Here is a 15,931-nt window from a genome sequence, read left to right on the forward strand (position 1 = left end):
CACTGTTTAACATCTTCGTTGGCGACATGGACAATGGGATCGAGTGCACCCTCAGCAAGTTTGCTGACGACACCAAGCTGTGTGGTGTGGTCGACACACTGGAGGGAAAGGGAGGCCATCCAGAGGCACCTTGACAGGCTGGACAGGTGGGCCCGTGCGAACCGCATGAAATTCAACGAGGCCAAGTGCCAGGTCCTGCACGTGGGTCAGCGCAATCCCAAGCACAACTATAGGCTGTGCAGGGAATGGACTGAAAGCAGCCCTGAGGAGAAGGACTTGGGGGTATTGATTGATGAGAAGCTCAACATGAGCAGCAGTGTGCGCTTGCAGCCCAGAAAGCCAACCGTGTCCTGGGGTGCATCAAAAGAGGCGTGTGACCAGCAGGTCAAGGGAGGTGATGCTGCCCCTCTACTCCGCTCTGGTGAGACCCCACCTGGAGTACTGCGTCCAGCTCTGGGGGCCCCAGTACAGGAGAGACATGGAGCTGTTGGAGCGAGTCCAGAGGAGGGCCACAAAACTGATCAGAGGGCTGGAGCACCTCTCCTATGAGGACAGGCTGAGAGAGTTGGGATTGTTCAGCCTGGAGAAAAGGCGGCTGCAGGGACATCTAATTGCGGCTTTCCAGTACCCAAAGGGGGCCTACAGAAAAGCTGGTGAGGGACTGTTGATCAGGGAGTGTAGTGACAGGACTAGGGGTAATGGGTTTAAGCTGAAGGAGGGTCGATTTAGATTAGAAATAAATTCTTTACTGTTGGAGTGGTGAGGCACTGGAACAGGTTGCCCAGAGAGGTTGTGGATGCCCCATCCCTGGAAGTGTTTAAGACCAGGCTGGATGAGGCTTTGGGCAATGTGGTCTAGTGGAGGGTGTCCCTGCATGCAGCAGGGGGGTTGGAACTAGATGATCTTTAAGGTCCCTTCCAACCCAAACCATTCTATGTTTGGAGATCCAAAGCAAGCCTTACAAGATAAACAGATGAAAATGTTCACATTAACTTTGGAAATAAAAGTGTACACTTCTTGTTTCAAAGGCACTATAGTCTCTTTCTCTAAAACACATTCACAAAAATATCTCTCACAGAAAAATGAGTTGGTAGGTGTATTTTCTGAAGTACACACCCATCCTTACCTGCATTTCTTGGCAAAAGGAAGCAGTTGGTCCAAAAAGAATCTGACACTGTTCATCTGCAGTGTACGTCATTCCTGGTAGCTTGGAGGGAATAATCACAGAATTGAGGCTCTGAGGATTCGTCTGTAGCAGACAGTTACTGGCCTTTGACCTGGCAATATGCAGAGATTCATATGCTGAGCAATCCTAAAGAGTCTGATCATCATGCTGACTTAAACATGCATTTAACATTAGAAAAATGGGGACTCAAGATCTTTTTATTTGTCAGCATTTGGCAGTTATTCAGAGAAATTACTCTGTATAAATTAATACAGCTTACTTGATATAAGTTAGCGATGTGTTCTGATGCACATTTGCAGAAAGACAATTATCAGCTATAATAGGAATTTCAGGAAAGCGCTGGACAACATTTCAGTGTGAAATTTACTTAACTGATTAAGGTTTGAATAGAGATTTAAACAATAATAAAAAAGTAGACAATTTATAATGCATAGGTAGTTGTATAGCTTAGTTTTCATATCTAGCAGGACCTGAAATTCATCACTTCATTTTATATATATATACACACACACACATTTTAAAATACCTACATTTCTGAGCTGGTAACCAGAAAATTAACTTTTCTCAAAAACTGAAGTTTTGAAAATACGTGTTAAGGCACCAAGTCATGAGTTTGATTTCTGTCTAGATTCAGTACGAATGTGTCAGACTGACACATCTAACTTACACTAACTATTCCAGTGTCATAAAGTAGACCTTTTGAGGACAGATATATATGTAAATTTAATAAAGGAACAGAGCTTCAAGGAACAGATTCTATTTAAGACATATGGGGTTAAACCAAATGTTTTATTTTTGTTTCTAGGTATACTATTCTTTATTAAATATCTCATAGTAAATTTCTATTTAGAAAAATAACATAATGTAATTATACTATATGGTTTGATATTGAATGGCACAACAGAGATCAGAGAATCTACATAATGTTCATAGGTCATTCGCTGTCCAACATTTTTCAATACAGAGCATATTAATATATTTTTAAAATATTTACATATATAATGTGTTTATAAATATGTAAGTATAATCATGTACATTAACACATGAAAAATAAAAATATTTGCTGCAAATAGTTAAATTTTAATCGATCTGTCAGTAATGAATCAATAAGTCATGATGATTTAAATTATTTTGATAAGCTATACAAACACAAGTCTCCACAGAAGTGGCAAAAATTGTTGAAAACTTGTTATTTCAGGATATTTATTGGAGCTATTTGTAAATGACATACAGTAAAGTTCTTTTTCTTGAATGATATACCTGAGAAATCTTTCCAGATCTTCCCTGCTGCAGCGAGACCATGAAACATCTCCTAGATTCTGTCCTTTAATCCACTCCCCAGACATGATATGGAGACCATCTGCACAGGATGGGTGGTCATTGTCGTGGTTTATCCCCATGCTGAATTTTGAAGTTATCAAAAATAAACCAAAGCACAACAAAATAACAAGTTGTTTTCAAAACGTTTATAAGTTAAAACTCTTCCAAGAGGCTATGAAAAACTCATGTTTATTACATGTAGGAAATCTCTTTTGGTTTTTTCCATGATATCTTTCATAGAAGTACATAGAACTGTGTGGGAGGACAATTCTATACTGAAAGTAGAAAGTGAGGCCTCATTCGTTTGATGAAAAATACTACATTCTAATCAGCTATTCAACATATACTTCAGGCAACTTTTTGAATGTTCCAAACTGCACAACTACTGCAGGTTTAATGAACTGTACTTCTCTTGCTAATGGGTAAAAATACTGGAATTCTACTTTTTTGAGATCAGTGAATTATTCAACATTTTGGCAGTGATTCTATCTTAATTCCATATGGAACTGGTTTGTTGAAATTTTACAGAATAGTAAAATGCTTACTAGTTTAATGTATGACTACTATATCTAAAGAAAAATCACCTAAATTTGTTTTCAATGTCTACTGTTAGAAATAACATTGATGAAACAAAGACTCAGCATCCACATACATCCCAGTGAGTTCTCACATAAGGCACCGAAATGAAAAATTCTACTAAAAATCTGCTTGAAGCTGCTACTTTAACTGAAGTCAAGACTCAGGGTCACTCTCATTCACAGCCAGTAAACAGAGAGGAAGAAGATAGACTTAAATAAAAATAAAATTTGCAAAATTAGCTAAGTGGATACATGCTTGACTGGCATTAAGGGAAATAAATGGAATACTCTCAGCTGTTTTTGAAGATTTGTAAATGAACATGGGACTGCTCTCCAGAGTATTGCATTCAAAATGGTGTGGGAATTTTGCAGCCCTAGTCTGCCCTGCAGAAAAGCAAAACTTTAGAGTGAATAGGCTTTATAACTTGTATTGATTCCTTCAGCCAAAGAGCAAATTGCTTAGAAACTGCAAATATGGGAGAAGTTTGCTGCTTCTGTAGAAAAACTAGAGTATATCATGCTTCTCAGTATTTCACCACACTGCAGTGCCAAAGGACAAAAAAGGCCTGCCACCCATCACCGAAAACACTAACTCACTTTTCTTCTCCACTTTATCCCAACCCCCCTCACAACTAGAACAAATTTTGTATCATTTTGCAAGCTGCATTACCTTGTGTTTGCTAATGAAATTAATTTAAATGCCCTGTTGGGCTTCATCTTGCCTATAAGAGTGCTCAGTCTCTTACAGTGATGTGTATACCCCACAATCTGGAGCACTGGAACAGATGCCTCTGCGTGAATTGGATAATTTTGTTAGTTATAAACAGTGCAACTGAGGTAAACAAATCTGTCTGAGTCTCATCTTAGCTTCTGTCTTTTCCTGAACTGCCCAAATGGGACAAAACAAAACCAATTACATTCTTCTTACATGCCTTGCATGCAGAATGTGAGACACTCTTATCGCCAAAGTTCATAAGAATTATGGAAGAACACACAGAAAATCTAATGACACTTTGCTGACTGCACAAGAAATAGATTTTGCTTATAGCTCTTTAAGTTATATACTTCTTTACTGCAGAAGTACTCATTTATCAGTGGCGCATATATATATACACACACACACACAATGATTTGAAAAAAAATCTTTTGTTGATACAATTTGTTATAGAATTGATGGCCCCCATGTATGCAGAGTGGGAATCAATGCATTTATATGTTATTTAAAACATTTTTAAAAATTAAAAAAAAAGAAATATTTTCTGATTACTGTTGTTTCCCAACTACTCTGAAGAGCAATTCTTGAAGTCAGACTTTGTGACACAGACAACCGGTCTATAAAATCACCCAGAAAAATGTGTGCTGAGCTGAACCAAGATCTTTGCTGTTTTAAAAAACCATTGCACTAGCCACCATTACAGACAAACATCAGTGTAACCCTTTTTCCAATCTACTACCACAAAATCATTCTGTACAGTCTATCAGTACCTGAATTTGGAGGACAACATTGTCTTTCAAGGTAAGAAGTGCTAAAAAATGTTTTATTTATAACAACTGTGTGTATCAACAACAGTAAGCACTAATAGAGAAATCTAATTCCAACTGTCTGCAGATAATTCATCTGCTATACTTTTCTAACCCTTCCCCTCTTCTTCTTTGACATTCAAATGTAGTTCAAAGTATCTGCACTAATCCAATAGGGTTCATTCCTAAATACGCTTCCACCTCCAAGTTAAGTCCATGTAACAAAATTCCCAGCAAGCAGTTAAGGCCTTTGACTACCAGAATGAATAGTTACTTCAAAAGGGAAGTACAGGTCATTATGTTAACATCAACTAATTAAATTGCAAGACAGTATATGAGGAGTATGCTGAAGTAGCAACAGAACCTGCTTTTAAACATTCTCAGAAATCTTTTCCTCAATATGTACTGTTGATCTCTTCTATAGCATGGTAATGATTGCATACTTTTATCTGACCTTGTATCAATTACAACACCACATTAAAGTAGGTATGCAGTAGTATTGACTTCTGATTTCTTTCACCACATCACATTATGTGGGTGGTGAAAGAAAGAAGCTGAACAGTCATTGCTCTCTTTCCTATCTAGCATGAGAATAAGCAATGTATGCATGCATATCTACTTCTTCATTAAGAATCAAGGATATAACAATATTTGATGCTCACACTGGTGATCATGATATTTTCTAGGCTTCCCTGCTGTACTGTCTACATGAAAGAGACAACTACATCCTTTCACTAAAAGAAAGGCCCACAGAAACTGTGTCTGTGTAAGGTGCTGTTCTGTGCTCTTCCTATACAATTTATTATGCTTGCATTGGGCACATTGCCCCCTCTGTCCATAAGCTGCTGTCTCCCACAGCTGTGATTTTTTCAACCTCATGCAAGAGTAAAGCAACACCATATGCATGTGAGAGGAAGACAAGGGAGTTTGGGGTAAGAGGATAACTTATAACAGTCTGAAAAAACATAATTAGCAAAGATGATGGTGCTGTTCTTTAACAAATAGTAGATCATATCTATACAGAAATAAATCAAATTTGGTTTGAGGAAGAGAAGCATTATTTTTTCACTGATATATAAAACTGCTCCACCCATTCTGGTTAAAGACTATATACGGCAGACATGAAAGTAGGAAGCATCCTATGGAATGCATTCCCTAACTGAAATATTAGCAATATTTCAACTCACCCTATGCAACTAAACTACATTTTAGTAATCTCAGTTTAAAAGTATTTTGACAAAGAGCCTTGGTCAAATAAACTCCACTAACACTATACATGGTTGTCAAGTCAACTGAAAAAATATTTTTATCTAATAAAACCAGTAAAACTTGGTTAAAAAACAGTCAGATTATTTTGTTGTGATATCATGCAGAAAGTTGTAACAATCTCTGCTAAATTTTGAAGATGATCCCTGTTGATGTTTAATTTGCAATAGGAATAGTACAAAGAAAAATCCTTAATTTCTCTGTGCTGAGAAGTCAGAAATAACAACTCAGGCAACTGAAGGTGGGAGACCAATATCAGTTCTGCTTTTCAGCTAAAAAGTAATTCTTTTCACTACTGCTGCCATTATATGTGTTCAGCTGGATTCAAGATAACCAACAGCATCTCTCCTGCCATCAAGGAAATAGGTTATACTCTTGCAGACACAAAATGCACTCCAGTGTCAACCCAGTGGAATGGGTACTGGAAAAGGACCAGGTACTACACTTTGATTTGATTACAGCCAAGTATTAAGAAATAAAAACTCTTTTAACCTCAGCAAAGGGTCCTCAGTCTCTATAGTATATTTAAATAAGTTAAATAAGGCTATGCACATACCTTCTGGAAAGAATTAGGTCTGCACTGTAAAGTGCTATTTTATATTTCTTGTCACTGTAGGAGACTCCAAAATTATCCTACATCATGGATTTGCTCAGTAACCCCACATTTTTCCAAGTGGAAAGCTTTTTATTATTTATTCATTATTTTCATTGTACTTTGCAAATGGCAGATGATGACCTGATTATCATGTTCCACTTAAATGCATGGTAGTGCAGCTAAACAAGAATGATGCTACTGAAATAGAAACAGGCAATGCAGGCACCAAGACCAAGTAGTATCAAAAACTTAATATTGGAGCAATTAATTGAGAGTTCAGATAGATGTGGAGATTACTTTGGGTCTATCTGTAAATAAAAAAGAGCTAGAATTAACAGATTAAAGAGAACTGCTGTTGTTCAGAGTTTTACAGTCACTAACATGAGACAGGTTAGGAAATGAGATGGATTAGGAACACCACAAGAGCAAGTACCCAAGGAACCAGGGGTAGGTCGTTGAATATTCAGTATAATAAATAGATTCCCAAATCCTAAGATATTAATTCAGCCCAAGAGATATAAGCAGCAGAGGAATGCTGAGTGTAAACTGCAGATCCAGGATAACAGTACTAGTTTAAACTCATGACAGAATGATCATTTTTGAAAAATTTTTCCCTTTCTGAAGAAGATAGTAAACCTCTGAATGCTGCTATCAGTTTATACCTATGATGTGTGATGGGATCAGAGTGCCATCTGATTTCTTTCAAAATTCATATTTTTATAAGTGACAGCTAAATAGCATTTGTAAATTTACTGCAATTATAATCCTACAGGTAATTATTCCATAGAATTTTTTCCATTCTAGCAAATAAATCACAAACATATAATGGATTATATTACTTTCAAAAATAAAAATAAGATCTAAAAATCTTTATTAATTACAAAGTGTTATCCTCCCCATTATTTCCACTGTTTTCTTTTTTGTCATCATTGCATACAATACTATATTAGAATGACAGAAAGTCTTTAATATGGACTTGGAAATGACAAGGTTTTAAAGCTGACATGGCATTTAATAGAACAATTATTGTCCCAACAATGTCTAATCTAAAGTTTTGCAAATCACAGTATCACAAGGATGTATTTGATAAGTGAAAATAACACCGCTCATTTTGCTATCACAGACGGAGGCAGAAGCTGCATTACTTTCTTAGTACTTGTACTTTTTCAATAAAAAGAGTTTTATCACACTACTATCTTTATAGAGAAAATTATGTGAACAGACTAGTAGTGAGTTGGTACATGTATTTTATAGAATTAACACAAAAAAATCTGTATTACTACATGTTGGCTTTTTTATTTTAAAATCCCTGTTAGTGAAACAATAATTATTGTATGATTTTTTAATAAGTGTTTTAAGAGAGATGAGGGTTTCACAGATCATTGCATAAATGGGATAAGACACATGGTTCTACTTGTAAACGAATTATTTAGCCTGAAGTGAATTGAAAGGCAAGTAACCCAGCTACAGAAAAAGTATGAGAGTAAAAGGTAGAAGATAATTTCTTTGGAAAAACTTTGTCTTAATCTTTTTTTAATAATTTGATGATAGAAAGAAAAATATCAAAATAAATATCTTTAGGCAATGACTATTTCTCTTTTGTGAATTGTTCATTTTCTAGGATGTTGGTAACTCAGATTACATTTTCAGTGTTAAAACAATTGGGTAAAAACTACAACATGTTTATTAATATATGGACATTGACATGTATCGCACAGCTGAGTTTGCCACCTTCGCTAAACAGCTGCTTTCTTCTCAACTCCAACACTTCTACCACCATGCTTTAAGAAGCTGGATCTAGACATAGCACTGTGTCATGGTCCTTTGATTGAAGTATATAAATAATTTAAAGCTTTGATGTGACAGATGTATTTAGCATCGTAACATAAAGATACCTATCTCCCCTTGAGTAAGTTTTTTACAGAGAGTATATAATACAGGAAAAGTATTCACTTCTGGCAAATACAATACCCATGCCACATCCTGCAAACTGCAGTATTTCAAGATAAACCAGTATGTCTACAGTTTATGACTTTAATCTTATGCCAAGGAAAAACATTGACATATAACATGTCTTCAAATTGAAGAAAATACGTAATCAGGAAAAAGACTTTGAGCTATCATGTACTCAGTGAACAGACAAAAAAAGTTGCTTCCTTATTAACAAAAAACACTGACACAATTATGATCTTTTGCCAACTTTTTCACAGAAATTTTAAATGTGTCAGACTCTCAATTAAGCATATGCATACTGTAGGCTGTTGTTCAGTTACTAACTTTTCAGTTTACAAATGCTATTCAAAGAAAAATTAACTATAAATCCATCCTGGAAAACTATAGTCTGGCAGAAATGGAAGCCTTGAAACCTTGCTAGAGAAAGAGTTGACCAATCTTCTAAATTTCAAGTACAAAATTCCCATATTTTTTACCATTACTAAAAATGCTGATGCAGTGCACGTCACTGTCTCATCTCTTCCTGAGCTGTTTCTTTCTTCAGCTGTCTAGCTACTAGGAAAAGGCTAGCGAGGCTTGATTTCTGCTAGGCATTGTTGTGAAGTGTTTGCATAAAAATCTTTCTTGGTCCTCTGTCTGTTTTTAGAATTGGACTAAGCAAAACTATTTTTTGTCATGGTTTTGAATGACCATATAAATTTTGAGAGTAAGAGTAAATGGAAATGCTAAGTATGTAATAAACTGCATCCTTTTCTGTCATCTCCAATTGCAAATGTATTTTGTTGGACAATTTCCAGGCCACTGGGAAGTTTGGTATGATATACCTATCTGCCCAATAAGATCTTAGGCTTATTTAATTCAGCATAACTTCATGACTGTGGAACACAGATGCCTACTTTGATATGCATGCAGAAAGTCCAGAGACTATAAATTTTTAAAGAACTTACCTACTAAAGCATGAAAACTGAATGACAGAATCTAAGACAACCTCAAGGACTGGTTTTTTTGGGACAATGCTATTTTTTGCCATGACTTTCTGTTTACTATTACTGGTGGGGTATTAAATGTCCCACTTGTATGGTTGAACAACTAATAAATACTGTGAACTTCATTAAATAAGTTAAAAATAAGAGACAGAGATTTCAAAAAAGGCTTTAAAGATCAATCAGTGCACGATTTTGAACAGTGTGAAAGTTTTGAACAGTTATCTTATGGATTCTATTCCTAATCTAACAGAAAAAAGGCAGCATTTGTGATGAAACTATTGGGGTGACTGTCATACAAATCATGTTTGAAATAAAGAATATGTAATGCTGAAATACAATACAAAGTGAAAACCAACTTACCTTTTATCAAAACAATAAAGTAAGCAACAAGGAAAAGTGGAAACATTGTATATTTCTGAAGAGTAAATTTAATAAAAGTAATTTCTTATTAAACAAGTGCTATGCTTTATAGATATTTCCTGTAAAGGGAGTATTTTTGAACAAACAGGACAGAAATTGTTACCACAGACAGTAAAACAATACCAAAAATACTGTAAAAATATGTTCATGTTTTACGCACCTATCCACAAACTGCAAAGAAGTATAGCCATTTCTCTGTAAATCTGTCAGTGACACAAATATGTGTATGGGAAAGATAATTTCTAATAGTTTGTTGTGCATGTATTTTAAAAATCATTATAAAGCTCAATTTTCCTAACTACAGCTGTGCTTTTCAAATGGTATTGCTCAAAATTAGGTTCCCACGTCTACACTTCAGTTGACAGTCAATGGTAACTATTTTGAACAAAAAAACTCAGTAATGATGAAAATCAGTCAAAACAGTTAAAGCTCAACATCTCTGACAGTCAGGCTGCTTCTGTATCCAACTACCCAAATCACTGGAAATTTCTGTATCTACAGATAGATTAATATCTGCATCTACGTATCTAAACTTGGACTGAGAAACCCATCTTTGGACTGTTAGCCAAAAAGGACAGAAAAATTAAGGAAAGAAGCAACGAGGGGAAAATGAGAGAGTCTGTGCAGCTGGGAGGAGGCCACAATGACAGCCACTTCCCCTGCACCTTCTATTCACCTCCCCTGTAGCCCACAGGATAAGGGATTTATGGAAGAGAGGTAAGCGAGTAGATTATTTGGGGACAGGTTACCGGCATGGTCACCAGTGACACAACAGTTCTGCAGCAGCTTGTTTTTTACTCAGAAGTCACTGCCATGCGAACGCCTAACATTGTAGTGCCCCAAGATAACCTGAGTCATGATGCTGGGAAGCAAGAATTCTGAGACAAAGAGACCCCAGAGTGATACTATGGCCGTTATTGAATAAAGGCTTAGCTTAATTATCAGTAAATGGAGCAATTGTGCTAACATGCCAGCTCAATATACCCTTGGTTAAATAACCTGCACTTTGCAAACATCTTTTAAGTCAGTAATTTATCAACAAATCAGAGTTGGCTAAATATATGACATCATGTTATCTCCCTTACACAGACCTATTTTAAGAGAAATGCTATGCACAGCATATGAAAGATAGGTATGTTTTGAGATCCATCTGTACTTCCTAGATATTCATTCACTTAGAGTTTATGCTTATAACTACGAAGAGATTTTCTCACATTTGGATGTTCCAGTGCTCCAAAATTTTGCTAGCCTGTCTCCTTCATGCTAGTAGAAAAATTATACAAATAACGACAAAAAACATCCAAAATTTTAAGAGGGTGTATTTGAATTAGGAGGTATATGTCTTTCTGTATAGGAATTGCAGACATAATTGGAGGAACAGTTTCACATCAAGGGAACGGGAAATTGAAAAGCATAACCTGAAATAAGAAGGTCCTGAACAACAGTAAAGTTGGTATTTTAAAGCCAAAATAAATAAAAAGCCTTCATGGATGCCAAGAAATCAATTTCTCAGCCTCATAGATCAACGAATTTAGAAAATCTATGGGCTCTTAACTTACTAATTACAAAGAAATAATTTATAAGTCAGTGTTAGTGAAAAAAAAATAAAAAAATTAAAGCAGAGACTTAAATATTCTGATACTTTAGAAGAGAAGGCCTGAAGCTGGGAAAAAAAGATCACTGAAAACATTAATGAAATAAAATATAGTCATGCTGAACCTAGTAGTTTCATATTTTTATTCTTTCACTTAAATCAAAAGCCTGAGTAACAGATTGCAGGACAAACATGGGAAACATACTCTACTAATGAAGGCAGTTGCAAAGGAACTGTACTTGTACTGAAACATTTCTGCAATTGAGGAACCTCAAATGCCACCTCCTACAGCATGAGCTCCTAAGTATTTTCACCAGTTTTTGCTTCAAAACTATTCTTCAACTTACCACACCTGCATTTATTTCTGCAGGAAACAGGTTTTCAACTTCAACAATTTCTTACCTCATAATTTCATACTGTGGTCGACTGTCCTGAGATCATACATTATTTCATTTATAGTTCATTTCTTCATCAACTAAAATGATCTGAGCATTCAGAAAAATTAATTTGACTGCCTTCTCAGAGCAAAAAATTGCACTACAGATAGAAAGTATTTTTCTTTTTTTGTAGTAGAACAGCATTAAAGTATCACTTTTTTACATTCCAATTTATTCTTTAAAAAATACTTATCCCACATCCTGGAATGTAAAAGAAATGTAATTAAATAATTATCCAAATAAGATAAGAATCCGTTGCATGGCTAGAAGACAATTCTCTAATGTAAGAAGACAAAAGTACTGTGGAAGCAGGTAATTTCAGCAGTATGATTCAAATCACAGATAGTTCATCTAAATTCTGTTTTCAGGAATGAAAAATGTATTCTGTTAATACAGATACCAATAATTACAGGCCTAATATAGATAGGTTTCTCTGTTTGGGGAAACAAAAGAAAGCTATGCTTATCATGAGTTAGCAGGAATTACAAACTCTGCCTTTGTAGTCTCTCCCAGAAAAAGGGAAGGCACATGGAAAAGGAGGGACTCTTTCCTTGTTCATAAGAAAGGCTGCTTTTGCTGACTAAGTAGTCAGAGAGTTTTATTCTATTTTTTCCCCAAATGAATCCCCAAACCCCTCTCCTGGTGAAGCTAACCTTTGAAAAAGTTGCTGGACTAACTGGTATGAAACTCAAAATTCTTGGTATACCCCACAGATAGGTATTTTGGGAAGAGAAAAACAGTGCCACTATCCTGTAAAACCTCTCTATGCTTCTTTCTCAAGATAGAAAAGCCATTAAAATCTAAGCAGTGGGTACCCAGGTATCAAGTAAGGCTTCATTCTTTCTCTCACAGCTGAACAATAAAGGATCAAAATAAATACTAAACAAATACTTTGACTTAACATCTGAGACAAAATGCCAAGCGTCAAATGCCTTAATTTAATGATCCTTACTACTGTGAATCCTACTGTGCAGAGTTTATCAGTGGAAGTTACCACTACTGTTCCTGAAGTTTCCATTATACTTGTGAATAGATGATTTTCAATATGTAAAGAGGACTTTTCCTAATTAATAAGTTTCTCCTAATTAATACCTTTGTTTTCCATGTGCTAATATTATTCTTGGTTAAACACAAATTAAATTGTAAAATTCTACTTTATAAAAATCGACACCTTTTTTTAGCTACTTTCATGAGACTCCCTACTCCATGTTAGTAACTCATTCACAAAGATTGGTAGACAATTATTATTTTTTATTATTCGTGTTGATTTTATTGTGTTCTGTTACCATATTTTAGACTGTGATAACAAAACCACATGAAGTAACTGATGCTTCACGATCATTTCCTAATCTTCCATTTAAAGCTCTCCAAGTTCCACTGGATTTCACATGGTTGTTTAATATCATCACAAAAAATAGATGTTGTTTGCTTATGAGTTATTAAGTAAGTGATTGAAAAATTCTACAGACTTCCCATTTGGAACTACAGAATACCTGGAAGAATAACCTGAATTTTAGCAATAGGTAAATTTCATATTTCACAAAGTGCTTACCAGAAAAAGAATGCAGATATGTATAAAATTGACTTTGAGATATCCCACCAGTATCTCTTTCAACTATTAGAGTAACTTTTATAGTACACTTAGAGCACGTAATAATTGTTAATTAATGTATTTTAAGATATTGCAGTTTACATCTATCCTTTATTTCTCCATACTTAGGAAGGAGTCCTATGCCCCAGATAGCAATCATGTAAGTAAAATGAAGATATGATTGTTATTTGAAAACCAAAATAATAACATTATCTCTTCTTCTCTCAGTTCTCCATGCGGAGACAATGTCTTTTAATTAATTGCTGTTAGTTCTTATTCTGTAATGTGACTTCATTACATAGTTATCTATCTAATTGCTCATTAAATTTATTTTAATAAATAGGATTTGATTACTAAAAACAAATCCATCAATGTGTTATAGTTTCTAACCTCTGATTACAAAGACTTGCTCCTAAAATTTTAAGATGGAGCTCGAAAATCAATTGACTTACAACATTAATTGTCAATGTCATTAAAAGATCATCTGCTTTCAGATATACATGGCTAGAAAAAAGACATTTCATACTGCAAAGTAAGGCTTAGTTTGCCATTGTATTTCATTGAGAATATTTGTTTTAATTGGAAAAACTAAGAAACTCACAACACAACACTTAATAAACATTGGAGGTATTCAATATAATTAACTGTAATTCTTCAACTGTGTTCCTGTGCAAGCAAACCTAGATTTCAGCACAGGGGGTATACCCCATCCCCCGCAAAGTCCCCTAAACCCATAATTATGCAACTGATGCCAGTGACATTAGAGGTCTGTCAAATTGTTCTGAGTTTGCAAAATGATCATGAGATTTTATCAGAGACAAATGAATTTCAAATATATAGATAACAGCATGGAGGTTGATGTAAAAAACCAAACTGTTATCTTTTTCAAAGGTACTTTTATACTCAACAAAACAATGGCAATTGCAAATGTGTTTATTTATGTTCTCAGGCTGATCAATGAAAATCAACAGAGTCTGTACTGCATACATTTTGAGTGTATTTGAATGATAATTTATCGGCAAGTATATTATTTGTTGTACAGAAGACAAAAAAATTAAGGGTTTTTTCTTTGTACTTGGAGAGGCAAAGTCTTCGATAAAGTTTTTGCTTCTCCTGTGCTGTTGAATACGACTCTCTTCACAACAATGAGAACAACTAGAATGGTTAATGATATTAGGGAAAAGAAGAGGGTAAAAGTTAAGTAACTTCAAGATTCAGAAAGAGTTTGTGAAAATTTTCTAGAAAATGTGACTTGTTGAAAGAGGAAAAGACTTACGAGTGATCTAGATAGTGATCATTTAATCTCCATTTCTGAAACAGTTAAGAACAAGCAAGACAAATCTCTATGAGAAATACTCTAGTTACATTTGAATCTCTTGAGGTCCTATCCAATGACATCTTCATTCAAATGTTTGTCGCTCCACAAAGGATCAACTACTTCTAGTGTGCTCTTTGCAATCGCCAGGCCTAGGCTGGCAGATAGACTCAGTCATGCAGAGAAAACAAATGTCTCTGGAATATGACCTTACTCTTTTTGGGGCAAGACCACTCTATTTCAGGTTGCAATGGCTAAGGACTCTGACTCGATAATGAAGCAGGGATCAAGCTGTATGCCTCTGCATGTTTTGCACTGGCAGTTCCTCCATATGTTTTATGTTTTGTGGCAGCTGTTTATATATCTCTGGCTACCTATTCTTTCACTTTTTTTGGTAGACTTCCTAATTTCTATACGGGTTGTTATTAGCCTTCATGAGATTGAATTTCCAGAAGAAATGTATGGTTCAAATAACATCCTGTCCTTTACTATGAAACCAGATTTGGTTTATTTATTTCCATTGTTTTCAAATGTCTATTACAGTACCTGCAGAGAAACATGAGAAACATAAGGACATCTAAATAGCATTATTACAGTGAGAATATAATGGCTGGGTTATCATCATGATTTGTTTTCCAAATTTATTTGAATTAATATGGAGGGATTTGAAAGTTCTGAAATTTCATACTGTAGCCTTTAACATTTTTTCACAGGATTCATGTATCAGCAATTTAGGTTTTATGTCCCTGTAGGAAGACCATGCTAAATCCTTTCTCTTCCTCAGTATGACAGCAGTGCAAAGCCATAAAAATATTTCAAGTTGAGGACTGAATGCAACAAGGGTTAGAGCCTGGCCTGTGAAGCAGGCTTGGAAGAAATGCTATGCAGCAACAGTGAGCTTCCCTGTCTCAGGGAATTGTTCCAGATTCTGTATGGCATCCAGCAGCCCTTAGAATGTCAAAGATAGGTCTGACTTGTCTGCTGCAAGACAAAACTGTCTTTATAAGATCAGTATTCTCAAATTTGCTAGTGCAGAACCAACACGTCACCCACAACTTTGCAAAAATTTTATACCTGCTTCCTGCTTTCCACATCTAGGATTTTGCACATCACTATTTCTCAGGAAGCATAAGGTGCTACATTTCTTGTTGATCAAGATGCCTCTTTTT

General features: G+C 35.3%; 1 protein-coding gene across 3 annotated transcripts in view; it reads right to left on the minus strand.

Moving 5' to 3' along the window:
• ADAMTS19 (ADAM metallopeptidase with thrombospondin type 1 motif 19) overlaps positions 1-15,931 on the minus strand; it is a 154,951-nt gene that overhangs the window by 58,455 nt on the left and 80,565 nt on the right. For all 3 annotated transcript variants that reach the window (XM_075740365.1, XM_075740363.1, XM_075740364.1), the window contains 2 exons: positions 2,447-2,587; positions 1,127-1,277 (listed from right to left, as the gene is read on the minus strand). In XM_075740365.1, the coding sequence (XP_075596480.1) occupies positions 1,127-1,277; positions 2,447-2,587 (292 nt within the window). The remainder of the gene's footprint in view (positions 1-1,126; positions 1,278-2,446; positions 2,588-15,931) is intronic.

This window comes from Balearica regulorum, chromosome Z (genome assembly GCF_011004875.1).
Source record: "Balearica regulorum gibbericeps isolate bBalReg1 chromosome Z, bBalReg1.pri, whole genome shotgun sequence".
Lineage (NCBI taxonomy): Eukaryota > Metazoa > Chordata > Aves > Gruiformes > Gruidae > Balearica > Balearica regulorum.